A 26,838-nucleotide genomic window follows, 5' to 3' on the forward strand; every position below is an offset into this window, starting at 1 on the left:
CTGAAGAGTTAACAGATTTTGTAAATGGCCATTTTGAAATCCTTGAGGGGTGCAGTTTATACAATGGGGTGATATATTTGGGGTTTGTAGTATATAGACCCCTCAAAGTCACTTCAGAACTGAATTGGTCCCTTAAAAAAAAAAAAAAGTTTAGACTATTTTCTTCACAATTACGAAAATTGTCCCTATACTATTAAGTTTTTTGATGTCCAAAATAAAAGGGCACTATGGCCGGTGTCACATGACCGGATTTGAATTGCGGATTCCGCGAGCGTTTGATCTGCAGTAATACAGGGTTCAATCAAATGCACTGAATTACACAGTTCTGCTCACATCAGCGTGTCGGAATTGCATAAAACGCAGCATGTTCTATTTTACAGCGGATATCCGTGATGTAGAGCCCATTGTTTTCTATGATCATGGATATACTGTAGCCCATACACAATTACATTGTGTTTGGGCTGCGGGTATCCACATCATTGCTAAGTGATGGCACGGTAAACATAAACAAAAAAAGTGCATGCCGCATTAACGCCGGTGTGAGTACGCGGTCATATGCAGTACAATTTTGCGTACATATGCAGGGTCACAGCCGGGCTCACAGCTGGAACCCATGTGAGCCTGGCCTTACAGAATGATGCCAACAGAGAATGGACTAATAGTAATTGTTATTTAAGGTTTTGTACTAGATTACACGTTTATCACCTCTCCATAGGTGAGGTGATAAAAGTTTAATTGGTGGGTGCAGCAGTGAGACCCCCACTGATCCAGAGATCAGGTCCCATGTCCCTGTCTCCTCTTCACTGTTGCACCCATTCTGGTACAACTCTTTTAAGTATTTTGGGGCAGAGTTTCTCAGCCTGAGGGCGCCTTCAGATGACCGTATATTGTCCGGGTGCCGATAAACGGCGTCCCTCTCTGCAGGGGGAGGAGGCTGGAAGAGCCAGGAGCAGTGCCCTGAGCTCCCACCCCTCGTCACTATTTGCAATAGGAGGGGGCGGGCAGAGCTAAGTTCCAGAACTTAGCAAATAGTGCCGAAGGACAGAGAGGGGGCAGGAGCTCAGAGCACTGCTCCCGGCTCTTCCAGCCTCCTCCCCCTGCAGAGAGGGACGCCGTATATCGGTATCCGGCTGATATACGGCTGTCTGAAGGCGCCCTGATATCACGCTCATCTGTGTGAATGTAGCCTTGCTGTGTCCCATGGGTTAATCCAAACAATCATTGGTTTCATTTGTATGTGTGGGAAAAGAGTTCATATAACTTGTACCGTGTATTGGTATCCGTTTTTTTTCCTGGTATTACTAAGTTTGAAAATTGCTAATTTTTCAAGATTTTCTGTGAACTTTGGATTTTTTTAATAAACACACAGGGTATTGAGTAAAGTTTTACCAATAAGTAAAGCACATTGAGGCTTATTTATTATTCAGTCTTCTGGCTCAGATTATGCCAGAACACTGTCCTACATGCTTGCGCCACATTTGTCATGCTTTTAGACACTTTTGGACAGTGTTTCCGACTTGTCCAGGAAATTGGGGCATGGTCTAAATTGGTACAAAATTTTGGCTCAATTTGTGTCATAAACTAAGCCAACTAATAGGTGGTCTAAGCCTTGGCTAGAATATCTTCAAATTCAACAGATTTATGATGCAATTATAAACTGGCCCATTTTCAGAATGCCTAGTCTAACGGGCCATTTACACGGGGCGATTATCGTTAAAAATTCGTTCAAACAAACTAAATTGAGTGATAATCGTCTCGTGTGAATCAAAACATCATTTACTATTCAATATCACTGACTTTCAGTCATCGCTGGATCGCGGGCTCGTCGTTCAGCATAAACGCTCCACATAGAAGGTGAGGCGCTAAGCGAGAAGCCCGCGATCCAGCGATGAAGTCTGCCAGTCTGAACGCTCCGCAGAAGCGCTAACAACCTTAGCGGTGACTTCAGCACTGGTGCAGGTGTTTAGAGGACCATCGGCTTGTGTAATAGGGATATAAGTTTGTACTGTCCAACTTTTAGAAGTATTAGTAAATAAACCCCAATGTGTCAATAAAAAACAATGTTTGAATCCCTTAATAAGTAAAAGCATTTTTCAAAGTTATTATCACATCTCACACATCCGAATTGAAAAATGGGGCTTGGAAGGCCAAAACTGTCCGCAGGAGGAAGGGGTTAATGGCCAACTGGTTCCTAAAGTTTGCTTTCGTCCGCCCAGGCTGATGTGCTGCCTATCTGTATGTGCTCCAGCAGGTGTACTGTGCAGGGGGCGAGGTGCTGAGGCATCACCTGTTCTCCTGTGGGCAGTCCAAGTGGGCATGGGCGCTTATTAGAGATAAGCGAGTAGTGCCTTAGCCGAGTATCCCCCCGCTCATCTCTAAAGATTCGGGGGCCGGTGGGGGAGAGCAGGGAGGAATGGAGGGGAGATCTCTCTGGCCCGCTAACACTGCTGCCTCTATGCTCCCCAACCGAGACCTGTCCGCGGTGCGCCGCTGTGCTCCCCGACTGACACCTGGGCGCTCCACTGTGCTGCCCGCCACAGAAGTAGGGGGCGTGACTCACTGTCAAACTTCCGGTGGCGACATAATACACCAGTACCCTACACTAGACCTAAAAAAACAAACATCAATACTCGCCTACCGTCGGCGTTCCGGTACGCTTGGGGGTCCCCGTCGCTCCTGCAGGCTGCCGCGATGCCTCCATGCTGGCAGAGCATTTCTTTCTGGAAGCAGGGCTTGAATTCTCCGCCTCCAGCAAAGATAATGCTCTGATTGGCTAGCCAGCGCCGGCGTCAGCCTATTCAATGACGTCCTTGAATGGCTGTGATTGGTTAACCCAGCGTTGACCTTGGCGCTGGCTAGCCAACCAGAGCTATATCTTTTGATGGAGGTGGGCAATTCAAGCCCTGCTTCCAGAAAGAATTAAAAAGTCCTGACCTGTAATATGGCCGGTAAAAAAAAATACCGGCATCAGCCTGGCAGGCAAAATACCGGCCAGGCCGGTGAAGTACCGTCTGAGTGGCAACTCTAATCCCAATATGGATAGAGATCCCGCCTCCACGGTCTCCTCAGTGCTCCTCTTCCTGAAGGTCCTCCTAGCCAGCACGCTTTACTGACATGTGGACATGTTTTCAGGATTTCCTCAGTGTTACACAGGTGATGTAATTCTTGTCGGTGCCCCACACATTGCCACAGGTGTTCTTACAATAGGAGATCCTGAAAACATGACCTGTTGGGGTCCCTGAGGACTGGAGTTTGGAAACACTGACTTAAACCTCTGCTTATTCTGAACTTAAAAGGTCCAGTGGGCGGTCCTACTAGTGATCGACGACTATTTCTGTATGTACACTCATACACAGCTGTCAATCACTAATAGCTCCGCCCACTGGACCTCTAAGCTCAGATTGAGCAGGGATATAAATTAATAAAGTACAAGTTCTACTGAATCTTTTCCCATAAAACTATATATCGATCTGCTCAGCTCCTCCTGCGCTATAACATTATGCCTGCGGAATGGATTACCCTTTCATGGTGACAGGTTCCCTTTAAAAGAAAATGATGAGAAATGTGGTTTCTCATGCAGAAGCTTATGCAACAATGAATATGTGCTGCGTTTCAAAGTGCCAATCTGCCTGTTTACTTTGGCAAGTGTTTAGAGCCCTGACGCTTCCAGTCTAAATATGCCCGAAGTTTCGGAAATTAACTTTAGGCGTGGCCTCTGAGCAGAATATTCCAGCATCCGAGTATTAAATAAGCATCACTTTTTGGGTGAATTCTAACAGAGCCGTTGGAATGCAGTAAAAACTACATCAGAAACCCAGCAGGTCCTTGTTGTGATTTTACTGCATTTATAGTTCTTGGTCTCAAATGTGGCAAAGCCCCCACTCCCCGCCGCAACTCACCTGTCACCCACGCCGGTCCCCGAATCTTTAGAGACGAGCGGGGAAATACTCGGCTAAGACACGACTCGCTCGAGTAATGTGCCTTAGCGAATATACTCGCTCATCTCTAGTTTTTACTACATGTAAACCGCCCCCGTGTAACTTCACCTTAATCCCTCAACGTTCACGGTAAAATTGGAAGAACCCTCCCAAAATTATCACTTTTTTATTGTAGATTTTGAATTTAGGTCTCATGTAAATACATCTGAGGCGCAACTCGGTCGCCCTAAGTGCAAAGAGCCAGTAAATTGCATATGTCTATGTGCCAGCGGTCATAACTAGAGATGAGCGAGCATACTCGGTAAGGCGATATACTCGAGAGAGCATCGCCTTTTTTTAAGTACCTGCTGGCTCATCCCTGAAGATTCGGGGGAGCTGCGGGGGTTGGGGGCGGCGCGGGGCAGCGATGGGGAGCGGGGAGGAGAGTGAGAGATCCCTCTCTCTCTCCCTCCCGATCCCCTTTGCAACCCCCAGCTCACCCCCGTGGCCCCCTCGAATCTTCTGGGACGAGCCAGCAGGTATTTGAAAAGGGCGATGCTCTCTCGTATATCGCCTTGCCGAGTATGCTTGCTCATCTCTACTCATAACTTTTTCATTTTTTTGTCAGTGCAGCTGTAGAACACCTTGTATTTTGCAGAAGTTCCAGTTTTTATAGGGACCAATTTATTTTTTTTTCTTGCTGGGGGGCAGTAGAAAAAAATCAATTTCCCCATTGTTTTTTGGCGTTGTCAGTGTGGTATAAACCTGTGGTTACCTTTTATTGTACGAGTTATTACAATTAGGACAACAACAAATTTATAGAGGTTTTATTATGTTTTACTACACATTTTATTTTTATATAAAATCACCTTTTGTGTGGCGCCACATTCAAGGACCAGAACATTTTTAATTTTCAGTCAACAGAGCTGAATGAGGGCTTGTTTTTTGTGGGATAACTTGTAGTTTTTATTGGTACTATTTTGAGGTAAATACGACTTTCATTTTTCATTGCTATTTTGGGGAATGAAACGATCAGAAAATAGCTATTTTGTTGTTTTTTTAGTGTACTTTAGGGCTTATTTACACGAGCATATATTGGCCGCCATTTTCACGGCCGGACGATATATGCTACCATCTGAACGGTCTTCCCCCTTCACTTCCCCCTCGCGGGTTCTCTGCCTCTCTCCTCCCCTCCGCTTGTTTGCAATGGGAGGGGGCGGAGCGGAGCTAAGCTCCACCCTACCCCCTCCCATTGCTGGATGCAGACAGGGGGAGGGGGTGAGAGCTTAGCTCTGCCCCGTCCCATCCCCTTACATTGCTGGCTGCAGACAAGGGGAGGGGGTGAGAGCTTTGCTCCACCCCACCCCATCCCCTCACATTGCAAACAGCTGGAGGGGAGGAGAGAGGCAGAGAGACGGTGAGGGGGAGGGCAGAGGGAAGACAGCTCAGATGGTAGCGTATATCGGCCGTCCGTGAAAAGGTCATCTGATATATGCTAGTGTTAATAAGCCTTTATTGTGCTGGATTAATGTCATATTTTATAGTACAGGTCAATTTGGATACAGTGATACCAATTAGGTGTAGTGTTTTTTTTTTTTATATTTGAAGCTTTGTGTAAGGGGAAAAATGTTTTTATATATTTTTTTCTGTAAAAATGTTTAGATACCATGGTCAACAGTGACTGCAGCATCTGCGGGGTTAAACTGCATAGAGGAGGGATCAGATGAGCTATTCCTCATCATTTTCACTCCTTTTCTAGGAAAAACCCCATATGTGACAATCAGAGAGCCAATGTGCCGCTGGTCCCCCCCCCTCCCCTCTCCCCTTTGCACACTGAAAAATGACAGCTGTAAATTCAGTATTACTGAGCCCAATTCAAACGCCTGTAGCTTTGGTTCTGTATGGTCGACTGACATGCGTTTGGTGTCATTTTAAAGGTAAGGATCTTGGCTTGCCCTAATAGAAGTGCAGCTACAACCCTGTAAAGCAGAACGAGCTCTGTTCCTCCAAAACTGTAATGTACGTTTTCTGCAGAACAAAGAGCTCGTCCTAAATTGCTGGAGGGGGAGAAGGGACACTGCCATTACCTTTAAGCCCTATAAGCTATATGATGGGGCTCAAAAGTGATGGAAAGGGAAGTTTGGGGAAGTATGAGTCATACTCACTGAGTGCCCCGTTGCAGCACTATGTCCCCGCACACCAACAGCTTGGCTCTTTTTTTTGTGTGCCAGTCTCTCATTCATCTCCATGGGAGGTACATGCACAGAAAGTGTCAAGCTGCCGGCATACGCCGACTTCATGGAGCACAGCACTGGAATGGGGCACCCGAGTGTTTCTTACCTGTAAAATACAGGTAGACCTATGCTGATTGCTATTACAGACTTGTATTTGTCACTTTAAACAGCACGAAGAGTACTGGTGCCAGCCACAATCAGCAGAGCTCCACCTGCGTTTAGTGGCAGAAAAGCACTGCTATGTAATAGCTACCTTATGGTGTTATGCAAGCATCTAACAAAGTAGGTTGCAGGTTAGGGGTCCAGCAGATGAGATGTACAACAGAGCTACAACTATAGTCCTATTTACTGTGAAACAAGTCCCAGCACAAACAATGTGCGTTACCATATAAAAACCTCAGATTGGATTCTGTAGCACAAGACATCACGGAGTAACTACTGCGGCGGCGCATGATGGAGTAACTCATTACAGTACAGCAGAGCACAGATTGCAGCATGGAATAGTAGAGATGAAGTTCCAGCATGGTACATGTGCAGGACACCAGGCATAAGCTTCCAGAGTTAGGGACAAGATGCAGCCCCAACTCCGATCTGTAGGGCACACAACAAGATTCAAGGCACAGGATTCAGGGATACAAGATCACAAGCTTCTAACTTTGATGTGGGATCATAGAAACACCCGGGTCTATAGCTCAGTGTATACATGCAGATTCACTTCCGGGACTCCGGGTTCTGAGTTCCAGATCTACTACCGGCACAAGTTCTGGATACAAAGACCCATGAGTTCTTCAAGTAACTAAATAATCAGGAGAACCGGAAACTGGGTTTCAATAGTCCAGTGGTCCCCTTGATTGGCCACATAACAGGAGATGTCATTAACCAATTCCTGGATGCAAGAAGCTCATAGCAGAACAAGGCTAGAAGAGACAAGACTTCAGACAGCATGATGTCAAAGCTGCAAGACAAGACCGAGAATTCCGAGTTCAGTCCCAGTGAGCACAGTTCCTGATAGCATTTCTCCACAGCAAAACACAGGCAGAGCTGCACTGATTGCTGCCGGCACCTGGACTCGTCAGTTCAGTCGCTATGAAGAGTCAACAGGCTGGCCCCAATGAGTTTTTTCTAACTGTGTTTTGTAGGGGAGAAACACTACCATGTATTATCATCCTAAGGGCTTATTCAGACGACCGTACATCGGCTGCGTATTCACGCCGGCCGATATACGGCGTCCCTCTCTGCAGGGGGAGGAGGCTAGAAAAGCCGGGTGCAGTGCACTGAGCTCCCGCCTCCTCTCCGCCCCTAAGCACAATTTACAATGGAAGGGGGCGGAGCTAACTTCCAGAACTTAGCTCCACCCTGCCCCGCCTCCTCTCATTGCAAATAGTGGAGAGGGGGCGGGTGCTCAGTGCATTGCTCCCGGCTCTTCCAGCCTCCTCCCCCTCCTGCAGAGAGGGACGCTGTATATCGGCCGGTGTGAATACGAGGTCGATATACGGTCGTCTGAATAAGCCCTAAGGGCTCCTGTGCGCATATTTTTTCAAGCGATTTCCCTTCTTTTTTTCTAACGAGATTGTCAATGGCCACTTTTTAATGTTAAAAACCCATCGCAAGTTGGTGCTTTCCAATTTTTGTGCGTTGCGTTTTTAACATTAGAAAGTCCCATTGACAATTGCGTAAAAAAAACCCGCAGCGCGTGATAAAAATGCGCAAGAAAAACGAAAGTGTGCAGGAACCCTAAAAGGGGGTTTTCCATTACCACGATTGCCGGTTAAAGTGCCTTTTTGAAAATGAACCCTCTTTGTAATTGACTTCTTATAATAATCTTGTACTGTACTTGTACTTTTCAGGAAGTTTGCCTGCAGCCAAAATTCCATCCTGGTCCTAGGTGGCTGAGTCTGCACAGTTTGCTGCTACACTGTCCTTTCCCGAGTTGTCTTCTGCCTTGCTAGCACATGCTCGGATCACTTTCTTCTTGTATTCGCCTAGTGTGGCATGCTACTTTTTGTAGTACATACTTGGTCGAGTCCACCGACTTCTATGAGCTCCACTGACTTCAATGGAACCCATAGAAATCAATGTAAAGCTGAGCTTTCCAGTGATGCGAGAGTGAGTGAAAACGCATGACAATGAAGCCAATGATTTTCAATGATTTCATTCTCATTTGCGGTGTCTTCACTCCAGCCTCGCAGCGCTAAGAAAAATCTGCGCTATCGCCCACTGTTTCTCAATGGGGTCGGCGGCAGCAGAGCTGGCCCAATTGAAATCAATAGGAGAAGATCGTGAAGCAGGCTAGGAATCCCCCATAGAGAGGAGAGGAGGGGGGGGGGGGAGCGGAGCAGCAAGGGATCTCTTACATATCTCCCCATATTTGGAGAGATCGAGGTCAGGACTAGGAGGCTGTCCTAGGGGTTTCCCCGAGAGCAGGGGTGGGGCTAGAGTTATAGTGATCCCTCTCTAGCTAAGTGAGGGGGCGGGGCTAGCGGATCACTCACTCTCACATCGCTGGAAAGTCTATCGCCAATGGGTAAGAGCCCTAAATCAGATGTTTCCCGACTCCAGTCCTCAAGTATCCCCAAACTGGTCATGATTTGAGGATATCCTACGGAGAGAAGGTCAGTGCTACCTACCTCCACTATACAAGGCACATCCTAAAGACAGGAGCGGTGTGTGAGTACTTGGGGACGGGCGTGGAGTACTCTTGCCTTAAATGACAAGAAAGTTCAGATTATATAAACCCTGACATTTACATTGACTGTGAAGGCCAAACATGAAACTGTCTTGCTAAATCTTTAATGAGTTTAATGCAGTGGTTTCTGGCTCTGAGCTGTTGAACAGTAAGTCTATTCATTTTTACGTTGTGCACCCAGATAACAATTACACTTTAGCAAGAAAAAAAATATTTAGTTGCACTTATTGGGTATACTACCGCATATACAGCAATGGCTGTTTCACTTTTAGAGGATTATTCCCATTTTAGCAAGTTGTCACCAATCCACAGGTAGGGTTGCCACCTTTGTCACGAAAAAATACCGACCATGGTAAAAAAAAAGGGGGCGTGTCGGGGCGTGGCTTATCGCTGGGCCAAAATCTTGTTCTGCGCATGCGCAGCTGCCGTGGACAGGGGGCCATGAAGGATCACACATTGGCGAGCGCAACTAAAGGACTGACTGCCGGACTAAGAGACTGCCGGACTAAGAGACTGCCGGACTATAAGATTGAATGAGAGACGGACAGACTATAGGACCGACTGACTAACTGAGGGACGGACAGACTATAGGACCAACTGACTAACTGAGGAAGGGACAGACTAAAGGACTGACTAACAGGCAGAGGGACTACAGGACTGACTAACTGAGGGACAGACGGCCGGACTATGGAATGGACAGACTATGAGACTGACTGACTAACTGAGAGACGCACGGACTATAGGGCTGACTGACTCTCTTACACCTGACAAAGTTACTGAGGCAGGACTTCCCACCAGCTGCCCCCCACAATGCAGACCCTCCCCCACTGTCTCCTGTTCCAGTAGTAGTTAAAATAGTTAGGGATGTTCAAACAGTTAGTTCAAGTAGTTCAAATAGTTAGTCACAGGGATGATGGCAGCAGCGGCTGTCAGCAACTTACCCGGGGGTCCACGGCCGTGGAACCATGAAGAGGAGGATGCACAGTGCAGGGCCAGGATCACACACCAAAAGTGACGTCACTACCTCCTTCCTGCACATGTCGTGTCCCCGGGGAAGGAGGACAACAAAGCCCTGTGAATGATTGGCTAGCCAGCGCTGGCCAATGAAAGCCTGCACTGGGTTAACCAATCACAGCCATTCAATGACGTCATTGAATGGCTTTGATTGGTTAACTCAGCGCAGGCTTTTAATTGGCTGAAGCCAGCGCTGGCTAGCCAATCAGAGCATTATCTTTCTTGGAGGCGAGGAATTCAAGCCCTTCTTCCAGAAAGCATTAAAAAATACCGGCCTTTAATAGGGCCGATTAAAAAAAATACCTGCATCGGCCTGGCCGGTAATGGCAACCCTATTCACGGAATAGGGGAATAATTTGGATAGGATAGTGGATAGCTAGACGATCGGTGTTGATTCTACCTCTGGAACCCCCAATGATCCTGAGATTTCAGCCTCGGTGCGTCCCAAAGTGTGGGCAAAGCAGGCCGCGCATGCGCATCCCCACTCCGTTCACATCAGTGGGAGAGCCGGAGAGAGCAGGGTTCAGGATTATGGAATTAAACCTACTTGGCCGCAGTGTAGGCGCCTGCCACGAGTTGGGGCCGAGTGAACCTCAGGGCAGGTCCTCGTTATGTCAGGACCATGGGCCTTTTTCTCTTTTAGCTTGAAGTCTTCCCGTTTGGCCCAGATTCTGCTACGTGAACTGTAATCTGCCGAGCACCTATTTGCTCATCGCTTGACCACAATAGACTCTCGCCCACTGCATAGTTTCTGTTACTGTCGTGACTTCTGTAAACACGTTACTTTTCCTCCGGTGCTCTGTGTGCGCAGGCTGATTCAGATGAACTTACTGTTTAGAGCACACATGTCCAAATACAGGGCCTGCAGGCCAAATCCGGTCCGCCACTTTATTTTATGTGACCCGCCGGCCATGCAACAACCTAACGGGCATTTCACTCATAAAAGCCTGCAGCAGCGGTCCGGCAGCGGAAGTGCAGAGTCTGTGACTGTTGACCTACGCCACCTCCATCCCCTCATGTTTGTGTACACTGTCCTGTACGCAGCGCTGACGCCAAGGTGAGAGGTCAGCACTCACAGGCTCAGCAGCGGCTACCAGACTGGAGCTGCAGGCTGGATGAATGGATGTTGCCCGGCCCAAGGCCTAAAAGGGGGTCGCTATTACTACTGGGGCCAATCCAGGGGACACTTACTGCAGGGGCAACTATTGGTGGTGTCACTATTACTACTTGGGTTACTATTACTACTGGGGCCACTTTTACTACTGGAGCCACTATGGAGCTCACTATTATTACTGGGGCCACTTTTACTACCGGGGCCAATATGGGGAACACTATTACTACTATGATGGTCACTGTTACTATACAGTCTAACAATTACAATCAGCCCTTTGAAGGCAACCATAAGGCTGATGTGACCCTCAGTGAAGAGGTGTTTGACACCCATCGTGTAGAGGGTCATTGCACCTGACACTACAGAGAGCACCATAGAAGGTGGTTCTGCTGTATGCCTATAATATAATATAAAGTTAAATTCTAGGAATTCTGTATCCAAGTGTTAGTTACACGGTTCTCCTTCCCTATCGTGTTTCACTCTGGAAACCTCCATGTGGAGGTCTCCTCGCAGATCCGGCACAAAATACCGGAAGAAAAAGTTCTGCATGCAGGACTTTTCTGTCTGGTAAAATGTTAGTCAGCTCAGCAGAAACCAAACGGACCCCATTATCGTCAGTCGTGGAGCGGCCCCTCAGCCCAGGAGTCAGCGGGGTAGAGTTTGGGCCTTGTCACGGGACTCGATCCATCTCGCACCCTGAGGGGTAGGAAGGGGACCCGTCCAAGGAACTGAGGGCAGGCTTTTACATGGGAGTAACCCAACTGTGGTTTACTATCAGTCTTTGTCACGGATGACACCACCATTCCGTCCTCTGCGGTGAATTTAGCCAGTGTTAACTTTTCAAGGCTGAAACGGGGAGGTCGGTAAAGCCGTTTACTTGAAAAAGAACTTGAACAGCAGCCCAAAACAGTTTACATCCACCGTCAGGAAACTAGTGGAGGAGGATTTGTGATGTGACAGGGAGGCAACCTGGGATGACAGCTGAATCCACAGGCCCAGTTATCTTCGGGGTTGTGTTCCTGGCCAAGCGTCTTCTCTATCGCCAACTCTCTACCGGTACACACTCACTCTCCAGGATAGGCACTCAGCGCTGTACGGTGGGACTCTCGCATACTTGCGGTTCTTCCAGTCTTCGGCGTAGACCCTGGGTAGACTGGGCCCAAGACACACACATAGCAATCGCTCTGCTTCTTCCATCCTCACTACACACAGACTGAAGGTGTCTGTGTGCAGGTAGGCTCTCCAACTCACACTCCAAGGAGAGACTGAAAAGACAGACCGACTAGACTCCCCTCTCATGCACCTTGCAACCACATATATACAACAAGATCACATGACATACAACAAGATACATTTTCCAGCCACAACCCAGACAGTAACCCATTCAGTGCTGCAGTTATGCAATACACATTAAATGCACTCACATAGAAGACACTGACAACACATACAGAGATCATTCAGAAATGTCTCGAAACGTCGCGTCCGTTCAGTGTTATTCGCATAAGACGAATCAGTTTGGCCAGGGGATTCCCCTTTGATGCTCCTGGAATGGAGCAGGAAAGGGGAACCCCCCACCGCAGATGAGACACATACGTTACTGTTTACATGTGGTGCGAGATGGTCAGGTACAACAGGGACCACAATACACCCGTGTGAATGGGTCCTAAATTTTGCTTACAATTAGCCAACGCAGCGAATCAGAGGGAGGAACCAGCAGCTGGCTGCTCTTTCACTATGACTGGCTCATGAGCACTAGGTACTTTCCTGACTTGTCACCGCTCAGCAGCTGCTCACATTGTCTCTTCCTCACTTACCAAATACTTGAGAATAGTTGGTGGACAGCCGACCTGTGAAGTCTGTAAGCTCTAGATCCTCAGAGGGGAAAGCGGTAGGTTCTTTTCCTGTCTGACTTAACCCCTCAATGACCAGGCCTGTCAGGGCCTGAAGGACACATTTGTACATCTACGTAGACCTTGTTTATTTTTGCACTGATGTGGTTGTATGAGGCTTTGTTTTATGTGGGAGAAATGTTTTGGGGTTTTTTTTGGTGCCGCGTGGGAGATGCATATCAATTGTGGAATTTTTGCATAATTTTTTTTTGTGGCTCAAATGTAGAAAAATGATTTGAGTCGTCATTTTACATTAAATGGCCTATTACATAAATTCTTCTGGATATTACAGCTGTGTAGATACCTAATAAGTGTATTTTATTGTTTTTTTTAAATGTTTGCACAAGAAAATATATTTTACATTGGGTTTTTGTGTAATTTTTTGAGGGCGTATTTTCATTAAATTTTTTAAAAATCCCATTCAGGCCGCCTGCACACGACCGGGTCGGATTCCCCATGCGAGAGTATGCAGCGGAGTCTGGCCCTGAGCGCGGTCGGCGTTCTCGCATACCTGTCTTTTTAAAGTTTTCATCTGTATTGCGAATGGTCCAGATGGCTCGCCGTTGGACATGTCAGTGTCAATTGCGGATGGGCCGCAGGTGGAACAGCTTCCATTGGCCTTAATGGAAGCCGTCCATGTGGAATCCGCACTAAAATAGAACATGCTGCGATATATCTTCCGCGAGCGGTAATTGCCATTGGTTTACGCGTATCTGTAGGAAGAATCGTTTATCAATAGCATGTTACTAACGGTATTTGCTGCCTATCCACGGTGCGGATCACACAATGCAAATCTGTTCGTGCGCAGGCGTCCTTAGGGCTATTCACACAGGCATATTGTCACCACGTATTACGCACGCATCACACATAGTGAATAGAGGCAATGAAAGTCTATGGACTTTCATTCTTCCAGTTACACCCGCGTTGGAACATGCGAGGGGACATGCGTTTCATATGCAGGCCTTGAAGGGCTGTGTATTGAAACTCTGCCCCTTTGCAATGCCTGCGCATTGACAGCGTTTAATTCGCAGCCCCACGCTGCACAGGGCGGGGAGTTTGGAGAAAAAAAAAATAAGTCACATTGCGCATGTGCGTAACGTCAGAAGCCCAGATATGGGCAGTGCCTATGGCAGCTCCATAGACAGTAAATGGAGGAGTAGTCAGACATGCGTACCAGTTCTCCATTCGCTTCTCTGGGACTATAGGAGATAGCTGAACTATCTCCATAGACAGTAAATGGAGGAGTAGTCAGACATGCGTACCAGTTCTCCATTCGCTTCTCTGGGACTATAGGAGATAGCTGAACTATCTCCATAGACAGTAAATGGAGGAGTAGTCAGACGTGTACCAGTTCTCCTTTCACTTGAAGTACTCTGGGATTGCCGTTCTTGAGTAATACTGAGCTCTTTGTCTGCTTTCTGGTCCAAATGCCTAAAAAGAATCTACAATTGAGCTACCGTTGGCCCCAAAGACGTCTACCAGCACAGTATTATGACTCCTTACAGCTCCAGGGTTATACGGAGCCGTAATACAATTGTGTGCAGGCATTTTAATTACTTTGAAGTTGAAAGTGCTTAAATGAAGTCGTAGAAAACTGAACTTCCTGAAGTTCAGCAGATTTTCCTCTCTTCTTTAACTGAAATGAAAGTGAAACGGCCATCGCTCAATTGTTGCACAACTTTCTTGTGTTTAGTCTCGCAACTGAAACTGGATTGTCCAATTGCTGCTGTAAGCGCCTTGTCCTATACCCTGAAACATATAGATAATCCAAGAAAAGCAGCCCGATACCGCGCTCGCCAACGTGCATTTTCACGGCGATATTAGGTGTTTTTATGGCAAAAATGCCTCCCATCAGTTTAGTAAAGTAGCGCTCCTCCGGCGCGGCTTCCAGGAGGATCGGCAAATATTACGCAATGAGTAATCACTAGAGATGAGCAAGTATACTCGCTAAGGCTAACTACTCGAGCGAGTAGTGCCTTAGCCGAGTATCTCCCCACTCGTCTCTAAAGATTCGTCTGCCGGCGCGGGTGACAGGTGAGTTGCGGGGGGGAGTGAGTGAGAGAGAGATCTCCCCTCCGTTCCTCCCCGCTCTCCCCCGCCGCTCCCCACCCGCCGTCGGCAGCCGAATCTTTAGAGACGAGCGGGCAGATACTCGGCTAAGGCACTGCTCACTCGAGTAGTTAGCCTTAGTGAGTATACTCGGTCATCTCTAGTAATCCCGCATCGCACTCACGTGCACATCGCATGGCGTGCAATGTGTTTTACTGGCCCATTTAAAACAATGGGCGATGCGTTCTGAGGAACACGAACAGATAGGACATGCAGAGATTTATTTTCCCGCGCCCTGATGGGGTGCAGGAATCCATCGCTCATGTATATGACTCCATTCAAAAGAATGGGGTTCGTATTCGTGCGATATTTGTGCGTCTCACAATGCACAAATCTCGCACGAGTTTCTCGGTCGTGTGAAAGCGGCCTTAGAGGGTGATGGAGACAGCCAAGTGCTGTACTCTCTATAGACAGTGCATTTACAATATTCTAGATACACCGTATATTAACCTGGGCTCTACGTACCAGTGTGTCAGTCATTTATTATACAATTTCCAAGCTTTGTAGACTATGTGCATAATATCATAAGCATATATACCTACCTAGTGTACATAATATAAGCATACATACCTACCTACTGTACATAATATAAGCATACATACCTACCTACTGTCCATAATATCATAAGCATACCTACCTACTGTCCATAATATAAGCATATATACCTACCTAGTGTACATAATATAAGCATACATACCTACCTACTGTACATAATATAAGCATACCTACCTACTGTACATAATATAAGCATACATACCTACCTACTGTCCATAATATAAGCATATATACCTACCTAGTGTACATAATATAAGCATACATACCTACCTACTGTACATAATATAAGCATACATACCTACCTACTGTCCATAATATAAGCATATATACCTACCTAGTGTACATAATATAAGCATACATACCTACCTACTGTACATAATATAAGCATACATACCTACTGTCCATAATATAAGCATACATACCTACCTACTGTACATAATATAAGCATAGATACCTACCTACTGTACATAATATCATAAGCATATATACCTACCTAGTGTACATAATATAAGCATACATACATACCTACTGTCCATATCATAAGCATATATACCTACCTAGTGTACATAATATAAGCATACATACCTACCTACTGTCCATATCATAAGCATATATACCTACCTAGTGTACATAATATAAGCATACATACCTACCTACTGTCCATATCATAAGCATACATACCTACCTACTGCCCATAATATAAGCATACATACCTACCTACTGTCCATAATATCATAAGCATACATACCTACCTAGTGTCCATAATATAAGCATACATACCTACCTACTGTCCATAATATCATAAGCATACATACCTACCGTCCATAATATAAGCATACATACCTACCTACTGTCCATAATATAAGCATACATACCTACCTAGTGTACATAATATAAGCATACATACCTACCTACTGTCCATAATATCATAAGCATACATACCTACCGTCCATAATATAAGCATACATACCTACCTACTGTACATAATATCATAAGCATACATAGCTACCTACTGCCCATAATATAGGCATACATACCTACCTACTGTACATAATATCATAAGCATACCTACCTACTGTCCATAATATAAGCATACATACCTACTGTCCATAATATCATAAGCATATATACCTACCTACTGCCCATAATATCATAAGCATACATACCTACCTACTGTCCATAATATAAGCATACATACCTACCGTCCATAATATTATAAGCATACCTACCTACTGTCCATAATATCATAAGCATATATACTTACCTATTGTCCATAATATCATAGCCATATATACCTACCTAGTGTACATAATATAAGCATACTTACCTACTGTCCATAATATCATAAGCATACATACCTACCGTCCATAATATTATAAGCATACATACCTACCTACTGTCCATAATATCATAAGCATAAATACCTACCGTCCATAATATAAGCATACATACCTACCTACTGTCCATAATATCATAAGCATACATAGGTACCTACTGTCCATATCAGCATACATACCTACCTACTGTACATAATATAAGCATACATACCTACCTACTGTACATAATATAAGCATACGTACCTACCTACTGCCCATAATATCATAAGCATACATACCTACTGTACATATTAGCATACCTACCTACTGGACATAATATCATAAGCGATTCTCCGCTTGCGGGATTAAAATCGCGGCATGCAGCAATTTGCCGCCATTCTCCACGGTGAGCCTGTCATGACCACCCAATTTCTCCATATAATCCTCCTGTTTATGCGCTCTCGGCTAGAGTCACGATCGCCGGTGTGGAATTCGCCCTAGGCCGGTTTCACACAGCCACGATTATCGCACGAGATTTGTGCGTTGCCAATTCCATGTGAAATCTTCCCGGCTCCCAAACCGACGGCCTCAGATCTTGACATTTGGTGGGATGGTGGAGCGCATAAAGCAATTTACTGATGGAACATTCTGTCCTCAGTCTGATATTCATACAGCAGGGATGCAAACATGATGCAAAATAGGCCATTTGTGTTTACATGTCCACAACAAAAAACAAAAAATCATAACTTTACTCCTAATTATGCAGAACTTTCATCTTGGGTTCGTTTTGAAGATAATCGAGCAAACTTTACACTTTTCAAAAAAAAAGGTTTTATAATAAAGTATTATATTCTTCATTTCAAGGTTACATGATGTAAACTTTGACCTCGAATATCTCAAAAAGTATACGTTCAAAACTTTTTTATTAGAGTATGTAATCCAGGTATTCATTTTGGGAGTAAAAAAAATCTAAAATAGTATTGCAGCACTTCTGTGTCCTCGTTTGATTGATTCTTACTTAGCAGCTAAAGAATCCCTTTTAATTAATCCTTTCCTATGTTTATCACAAATCGTTTGATCACTATCTCACACTTCAATCACACATGACTGAAGCTGCAGCTTAGGAGGAGGAAGAGGATGGAGAAGCTTGGTGGCTCAGTGGTTAGCACTGTTACCTTGCCGTCCTCAGATCCAAGGTACAAATCTGACCAATGACACGATCTGCATGGAGTTGGTATGTTCTCTCTGTGTTTGTGCGGGTTTCCTCAAGTGATGTCAAGTTATGCGTAATATATATGAGCTATATAAATAAAGGTGAGTATTATGAAACTGAGGGAGAACATACAAACTCCATGCAGATGTTGCCCTCTGTCGATTTGAACCTAGGACCCCAGCGATGCCAGGCAACAGTGCTAACCGCTGAGCCACAGGACCACCTTCTGTTAAATTGGTCCATAAATACACCAATTTTAGGGATACTTAGTGAAGACCTGGTTAGGTTCTAAGTAATTTGAACCAAGCTTTTAGCCAAAGTTCAGAGAATGGCCCAAACCTCACTTTTTAAAAGTTCACTCAATCCTAGGCCAGATAAACGTGTATCAGACAAGGCCGGACTTGCCAGATGCATGCTTACTATAACAAAAAAGGGGTTAACTATTCTGGTTGTCCCACCACTTTGCCCCACAACCATTCTTCTTTCCTGGTTGCTGCAGACTAGGATTTGTGACTACTACAACCAATCAGTGACTACCTACATAGTGATTGGCTGCAGCAGTCACATGTCCTGGTGAGCAGCAAATAGAAAGAGCACAGAGGTGGTGAAGCAATTTTAAGTGATGGGACAGCCGCTTTAATACTTTTTATTACTCCTGTTCCCAAAGCCGTCACAAAATGAAGCTTACACCAAGGAGGGATTGCATTTATCTGTATTCCGTACTGTATTCCACAACAACATGAACATCCTTTTTTAGATATTCAATGTCAAAGTTTATATCTGTGACCTTGAAATGAATAATGTAATATAATAATACAATTTTTATCATGGAAAGTGTGCTCCATTATCTTCAAAACGAACCCAGAAGTTCTACCATAATTAGGCCTCATGTCCATGACCACGCACGGTTTCCAAGTGTGGAATCCCGCAGCGGTTTCCACCCATGCCCGCAGCCATGAGGCCAAAAATGATACTTGACTCACCTGTCCGGATGGTGCGGGGCTCTACTCCATCGCAGCCGGATTTTATTTCTTTGGCCCAGCGCATGCGCACAGTGCGCCAGTAGCGTGCCCGCGCACATGCGCCGTGCTTTCTTTTTTTAAAATCTACCGCAGATCCGCGGCACAGCCACAGTGACAGCTGCAGCTGTGCAGTGGATATGACGGCTTCCATTGACTTCAATGGAAGTAGTCTCTGCGGGATCCGCAGAAAAATGGAGCATGCTGCGATTCCTTCCTGCACGCCGGGGAAAAATCACATCCGCATGCATTAGGCATTTTTTTCTCCACTGCGCTGCGAGATCAAGTGAAAACTCTCGCCTCGCAGTGCGAGAAAAAAAATGGGATGACGCCGGAATATCGCCAGTCTTTTCAGCGCTAGCCCCATTGAAAAGATATGGAGAATACCACGGACTTCTGTCACAGCTGTGACAGCTGTGGCAGAAGTGCAGCATGCTATCCCATTGCTTTCAATGGGATCGGCGTTACTGCCGGTGCCATTGAATGCAGTGGTTTTTGGCTAAACCCTGCAGTATGATTTTCAGGGAAGGGCTTGAAATATAAGCCATTCCCTGAAAATCCTCAATAAGTGGTTAAAATTTTTTTTTAAAAGTACTCCCCAATCAGCCGCTCAGACGCGTCCTCCAGCTGGCTTCCCGACACTGCTATCCAGCACTTTCAGCAGGCGGGGATTTAAAAATCCCCGTATCCAGAAAGGGCTGTGCTGATTGGCTGAGCACTCGGCCAATAACAGCTAGTGCTTAGCTATTGGCTGAGTGCTCAGTCAATTACAGATAGTGCTTAGCTATTCATTCATGAACCAGCGGGGATGAAGAAAACTCCTGTCACAGCTGTGGCAGAAGTCCGCGGTATTCTCCATATCTTTTCAATGGGGCTAGCGCTGCTGCCGCTGGCCCCATTGAAAAGACTGGCGATACATAAATTTCAAGGTATTTTTAAGAAACTAGAAAAAGACCCCCCCCCCCCCCCCAAAAAAAAAAACGCGAAGGGCTTGTTCACACAGATGATTTTAATATCTGAGTAATATATAGAAGTGTGAAGGAACCATTGAAATCAATGTGTTCTATTCTCTGCGTATTACGTGCACAAATACGCCAATCTAGTAGAGCGTCGGACCTCCTGTGATCTGCAGTACCGCAGCAGTTTGCTATGGCATTAATTCCTCTAGGTGTTGAAATCGTTCTGCGGGAATATCGGCCCCTGCGGACAGGAAGCTTTTTGCAGTTGTAACAGATTAGATGGAGGTGCTGACATGTTCTGAACACGTGACAGAAAAAGTTCATTGATTCATGCTGCTTGCGCCAATTTCTGACCTCCTATCAGCGCGGTGCAAGAGAAATCAGGATTCATGTGGCCTTACAATGTTTCTCCACTGCTCAGTGATCCAATTGTTACACTCTTTTGCCCGCCTTCCCGATTCTCTAACAGCGGTGGCAGTCCAACCGGTCATCTTCTGCTGTAGCCCTTTCATGTAAGGAATGACGAGTTATATGCTCAGACACCGTATCAGAGCATTGGCATTGTGCTTGGCTGTGCACAGCCTGTTCCTGGACAAGGATTCTTGACATCCTCCTCTGACCCCTCTAGTCAACAGGGGCCTGTTTACATTCACAGGATCTCCTGGATGTTTTCCTTGATCATTCTCACCACTGTTTCATGAGAGAACCCCACAATATTGTCGGGTCCAGCACCGATGAGAATGGCCCGCTGAATATTCTTCTGTGGATTTACGCTGCGGGAATGCGGAAATGCTAGGAAATTTCGGCAGCAGGATTGACTGTGAAACGACAGAAGAGATCCCATGCACCCCCTGCGGACAGATCCACCTGATTATATGCTGCAGTTTGGGGTCTCGCGCCTAATTTCCAATCAAAGGAGCGTGAAAGTGCGGAGGGTCTGTACTATGGTGGCCATCCAGTATATAGATAGCGCAGTGGTGGGTAACGGTTGGAATAACTCCGGAGCGCAGGACTCACATTGCATATGCCGGAGGAGGTCCAAGAAGAAGCCGTAAACAGCTGCTGTTGATTTGTTGTTGTTCCACTCCAAGCCTCAGCGCTGTCATAATTTGTTCTGTCACATGCCAATGCTTTTAGGAAATAATTGCACTAAAATTGGGTTTATTTATACTGAGGCTCTTATTAATGTTCCCAGAAACCTCTTATTAAGCTGGTTTCCATCACTTCTACCTATAGGGCTAGGTGTGACCATCACTTTATTGCTGCGGGGGGCTTCAGGACACCTGTTCTCAGAGTCAATGTTGGTGAATGTGAATAGGTGATGACATTCATGTTGGCACAACCCCTTTAATACCATACCAAGATCTAGTCCTTATAGTCTAGCCATGGCAAGGCATAACATATTACATAGATCTCTGGCAGGGAAAGGGTTAAACCTGTCAATCCTCTGAGCACAAATAAGCCCCCAGGCCTAGAGGTCTCTGCAATGGACAGGGAAGAAATAGGTCAAGAATTTGTTTATAGTGGGTTTAGGCTGGGTTCACACAGGGCAGATTTGCCGCGGAAATTCCGTGCGGAATTTCGCCGCGGCAAATCCGCATGCGGCCGCTAATCCCGAGATTAGCCAGCCATGTGGACGAGATTTCTCAGAAATCCCGTCCACACGGGACGGCGAATCTGCTGCGGCTAAGCCGGCAGAAGCTGCTGCTGCGGCGCGGATTTGCCGAACGCAGTATGTCTATTTTTTTTTTCTTCCCTCTATGGGAGCGCCGGCCGCAGCGGAAGAGCGAACGGCCGGGCCGCTTCAAAGCTGCGGCCAAACCGCGACATTTCCGTCGGGAATCCACCCTGTGTGACCGTGGCCTTCGGAGGAAAGGTCCTCGGCCATCCAATGTGTTTGGCCGGCTTCGGAATAGTAGATTAATGGCCCTTTTACACGAAACAAGAACTTTGCAATTCTCGCTTGCCTGAACGAACGCGCTGGTGACATCACCAACTCGTTCGCGCTTGGGTAGCTTGTTAAGGCGGGCAGGTCATCGTTGGGTATCGTGAAATTCTCGTTCAGTGTTCCTTAGGGCTCGTTCACATGGGCCTGTGTGTCTCCCTCAGCGTTGTATGCATTACAGCCCGTACACTGTGTCGGCAGAGACCGCGCAGCACTGCGCATGCGCAGGAATGACGTATCACGGACATGCAGGGTGCGACTTTGTACTTATTTGTCTTTGGAGTGATAATTGGTCCTTCTAAATGAAATTTAAATTTGATCCCGTGAATCACGGCCTGATTTTGCGCTCGCCAACATGTGAACTCCCCGCGGATACAAGGCGTTCAAAACTGCCTCGCATTACTTCAGGGATGTAGGGACAGCTGCGGCGGAGGTTCTCTAATTGTATTCAATAGGGAAACATTGCATCACTTGCACGTGTCGCGCTGCCGCCGCCAGCCCCATTGACAACGATGGGTGATGCGATGGGTGATGCGATGCGAGAGCGCGCACAGGATAGGACGTGCCGCAATTTTGTTTCTTGCGTCACATCGCGGTGCGGGACAACATCGCTCGTGTGTATGACCCTATTCAAAGGAATGACGTTCATATCTGTGCGAAGTTTCTGCGTATCGCAACGCACGCGCTCTTTTCTCACTGGTGTGAAGGCACCTTAGCCGTTACTCAATTAGACATATCCATATTTTTCAGTTATGTCGCGGCGGCCATTTGTCACACGTAGAAGGAATATCTTGGGTGGATCAGCCTCTCGGGGACTGGCAAGACGTTGTCATTCTGTCAGCTTGTTCAATTAATAAAAGTGACACATTTACCGTCCGTGTGCGAGAATCCTATTACAAAGTGACAACTAATATGGCCGCCACCCTGACGGTACGGATTATGTTTGTGTTCCTTGGACAGATTGGATGAATGATGCCCGATATCTGTAGCGGAGAAGAGCCACCCTCCTTATCGTAGCGACCTGTCAGAAAAATGACAGCTGGGCTGGGGTTGCTATGAGCAACAGAGGGCTTTTTTTGTCAGTTTTAATTAATGAGGCTCGTTTGTAATTTTTTTAAATTTTTTTTATTGGGTTATAGCATTCATTTTTGCAAAGGGTGATCCCAGAAAATGCAGCCATGTTGGTTGTCACCTTCTCTGCGGTAGATGGTAACATTTAAAATAGTTATTGCACACTTGCCAACTTTTAAGAAGGGACATCTGGGAGACTTTAACCTTTTGCAATCCAATTTTGGATTCAGGGTTTTACTAGGGGGCTTTCTCTTTCTGCCATTATACAATGGCGCCATCTGCTGGCTAGAGCGAGTACTGCAGTATGTGACATGCTGGAGAGGCCCCCCGACAATAGAGCAGCCAGTAATATGCAGTAAGAATACCCTGCCGGACGTTTTCCGACATCGGAGCTGTACAGCATTCAAGCAGAATGTCTTCAGGCGTCAGACAGTGGATTGGAAAGGGTTAAAAGGGGGAACAGAAAGCGTCCTGTGCAGCACTTCATGCATAATGTAATATCTTTATGCCCCAATCCCAAACGGCACATGACCTCTTTCAGCTCATCCGACCACATGGCAGACCCCTAAAGTGATACAGACCCATATATGTACATGCAGGTTCTGATCATGGAGACTACAGACCCTCTAAATAAATATTGGTCCCAGATCAGAAAACCGAAGCAACAAAGTACGCGCAGACGCCACTAGGGGAGCCCTTACACTGCTGTGCAACAGAACATCAAGAGGAAAGACCATCACAAATCTCATGAGAGCTACACTCAGTCGTCCTTCACCAACACTTCTGTTGTAGCTTTTTTACAGGTGTTTTTTATTCTCACTCCCCCCCCCCCCCAATATGGAAGCATATGGAAAATTGCTTGAAAAAACTAAAATCCAACCCCGTAGCCTACAGTGTTTGAACTTAAAGGGGTTGTCCAGTTGCAAGCTACTAATGGTCTATCTGAGAATAGTAGATTGCCCATTGTCTACATGCAGCTGGGCTGGTGCACTCATGTACAGAGCTGATTGCTGTAGGAAGCAGCCAGCTCCATTCTTGCTGCAGTGGCCAGGCCTGGTATAAAAGGCAAAGTTCCCATTCACTACAGGGGGAGCTTGGCTTGTAATACCATGTCTGGCCACTGCAGTGAGAACGGAGCTGTCTGCCTCCTGCAGAAATCATCTCAGTGCACAAGTGCATCAGCTCAGCAAATAGCTGATTGCTAGGGGACGGGGAGGTAGACCACCGCTGATCTACTATCCTGAGGGAAGGCCATAAGTAGTTTGTAACTGGGCAACCCCCTTAAATGTATGGGTTTTGCTCCTGATAATCATTTTTCCAGTAAGGATTAACTGAAAATGTTGCAGTATTTGTCTTCTGATATCAATGTATTATTGATACAGTATAGTGTATAGTGATACAATGTATATAACCTAGCTATTCCTTCCTATCGGAGACCCCCTGGGGTCTCCTCAGATGGTCATGTGATCTCATTCTGACCAGCTCCCACTAACTTGGCTTTATGTTCTCAGTCCACATAATTCCTGTGTCATGGACCGTACCACAGAAGCTCTTCAGAGGGGGGACACAAGTCAGCCGCTTTGGATCCCCGTCGATCTGCTGATCCTCCAGCCGCTGTCAGAACGGCTGAGCTGACCTCTGCATGGGGGTCAGAGGTGAAGATGTAAGGCCTCCTTCATACAAGCGTTTCAGATGGTTGCGGTTTTTGGTAGATACGTCGCGGTCGCTGTGTGCGCTAGGCTCACATGAGCGTGTGGTTGAACGCAGGTGCGTGGAGCTGCGCATCACCGCCATTGGGATTTGCGTATGACGACGCATCTCGCGCACGCTGTCACGCCCCGGCTTCCTGGATTTTTTAAACTTGTATCGTTTCCTAGCAACATGCGTATAAACGGCACACGTATGTAATTGTGTATGTGCAGCATTTCTGTACACGTGCACAGAGAACGATGGGTTCTATCGCGCCTGATCCGCGGTAAAAATACAACACGCCGCATCCTTTTTTTTTTTTTCACGCTCATTATATACAATGAATCTACGTACTTCCCTTGCCGCCGTTCACCGCCTATTACGCAATGAAATCCCGCAGCTGTGAGCCCGGCCGTAGGCCATCTTCACACTGGTGAAAAAAAATTGCGCGATGTGAGAGCGAGTGAAAACGCAGAATTATGAAGCCCGTGCGTTTCAACGGCTTCAGTCCCATCTGCGATGGTTTCTGTCCCGCGAGATTGGGAAATCGCTGTACTGCGGACGGTCCATGCGGCGAGCTGGCGGACATCCTCAGTACGGTTTCTTTTTTTAATCCCGGCTTTTCCCACATCGTCGCCAGGCGATGACGCGGAATACGCGACCTTTCCGTAATGTCATTTCCGCAGAAGACATGGTGCGCGTCTTCCCAAACCGCCGGTGGATTGTCCCTCTTTTTGGCTGTGGAGTCTGAAGTGTAAACAGGGAAGAGGTGTGCAGCAGCTGCGGCCCCGGGCCATGTCCTACAGATGACCCCCGGGACACCGGCAGGGGACGTGCGGTGACACTGCTTGCGTCAGGCAGGGGCCGGCCCGGCTGTGGCTACGGTTGCTATGGAGACCTGGCGGGGGAGGATCCCAGCTAAGCCTGACACACGGATCCCGGCTGGCGGAGGCTGCCCGGTGCCGGGCTCACGTCCTCGGGATGACCCGTCCTCGGCTCTCCGGTAATACTGGGGTAGGGGGGAGGCCCTGCAGTGAGCGCCGTCACCGCTGCCCTCCGGGGGGCGCACTGGGCCCCGACGCGTCACATCAGGGCTGGCACTTAGAGGGGGTTTCCACAAATGTGACATGCTCGTTAACCCTTTAGTGACCGGCCGGGTTTTTCTTCCAAACAGGCTGCTCACTGTATATATATATATATATATAACAGGCTGACGGATCTATATGGGGGTCTGTTTGTTTTTGTTTTGGTGGGACGAATTGTACTTTTTTTTTTTTTGAGAAAAGATAGAAAAACAGGCAAGAAATTCCACCGTTGTTTTGGCGTTTTTGTTTTTACGGCATTGGTAAAAAAAAAAACAAATACCTTTATCTGCTCAGCGCTGCGATTACTAAGTTTACAGTCTTTTTATTTTTTTATTTTTAATTTTTTACAACTTTTTTTTACACTATAAAAACAGATTTTTTTTAAGAAAACCCATGGGCTCTCCCTCATCGCCGCGGTCTAAGATGGACAGCGGTGTTGTTTTTCCCGGTGCGCAGCGCTGTGAGGCTTTATTTTTTGCGCGAAGAGCTGGCAGTTTTATTGGTATTCGTCTGAGGGGCACGGATTGCTTTTTTGGGGGGGAGGCAAATAAAAGAAAAATAGGAATTTTGGAGCTTTTTAAAAATAATTTTGACGGCGTTCACCGTGCGCGACAAATAACGTAGTTTCATTGTTTGGGACGTTATGAACGCGGTAATACCGATTCTGTGTGGCATTTTGGGGGTATTTTATCCATTTTAAATGGGGTTTGTGATAAAAAATTTGTAAATATATATATTTTTTTTACTTTATTGACCTTTTTTGCGCTATTTTTCTTGCGGGGTCTGTTTGGTTTCCGCTCAGCTGTCCGGCATTTTATGCACGCAGCGCTTTTTTCTTCGTTTTTTTTGGTACAGATCTGCGACGAACCTCCGAACAAAGTTTCCAGCGCAGATGTGAAAGCCTCAGGGCGCCTTCACACTGGTGAGAAAATTGCACGATTTTCGTGCGATGCAAGAGTGAGTAAAAACCCGGAATTATGAAACCAATGATTTTCTTCACACTTGCGATGTTTTCACTCATGCCGT

The 26,838-nt window shown here is 46.4% G+C and overlaps 1 protein-coding gene across 2 annotated transcripts in view; it reads left to right on the forward strand.

Annotated features, from left to right (window-relative positions):
• HIVEP1 (HIVEP zinc finger 1) overlaps positions 1 to 26,838 on the forward strand; it is a 166,865-nt gene that overhangs the window by 30,008 nt on the left and 110,019 nt on the right. Inside the window, exon 1 of one of the 2 annotated variants that reach the window (XM_066579367.1) lies at positions 25,634 to 25,730. The exons of the other annotated variant lie outside the window; for it this stretch is intronic. Within the exon in view, the coding sequence (XP_066435464.1) occupies positions 25,709 to 25,730 (22 nt within the window). The 5' untranslated portion in view covers positions 25,634 to 25,708. Of the gene's footprint in view, positions 1 to 25,633; positions 25,731 to 26,838 lie in introns of those variants that run through there. 2 annotated transcript variants of the gene reach the window in all.

Source organism: Eleutherodactylus coqui, chromosome 9 (assembly GCF_035609145.1).
Source record: "Eleutherodactylus coqui strain aEleCoq1 chromosome 9, aEleCoq1.hap1, whole genome shotgun sequence".
NCBI classification, from domain to species: Eukaryota; Metazoa; Chordata; class Amphibia; order Anura; family Eleutherodactylidae; genus Eleutherodactylus; species Eleutherodactylus coqui.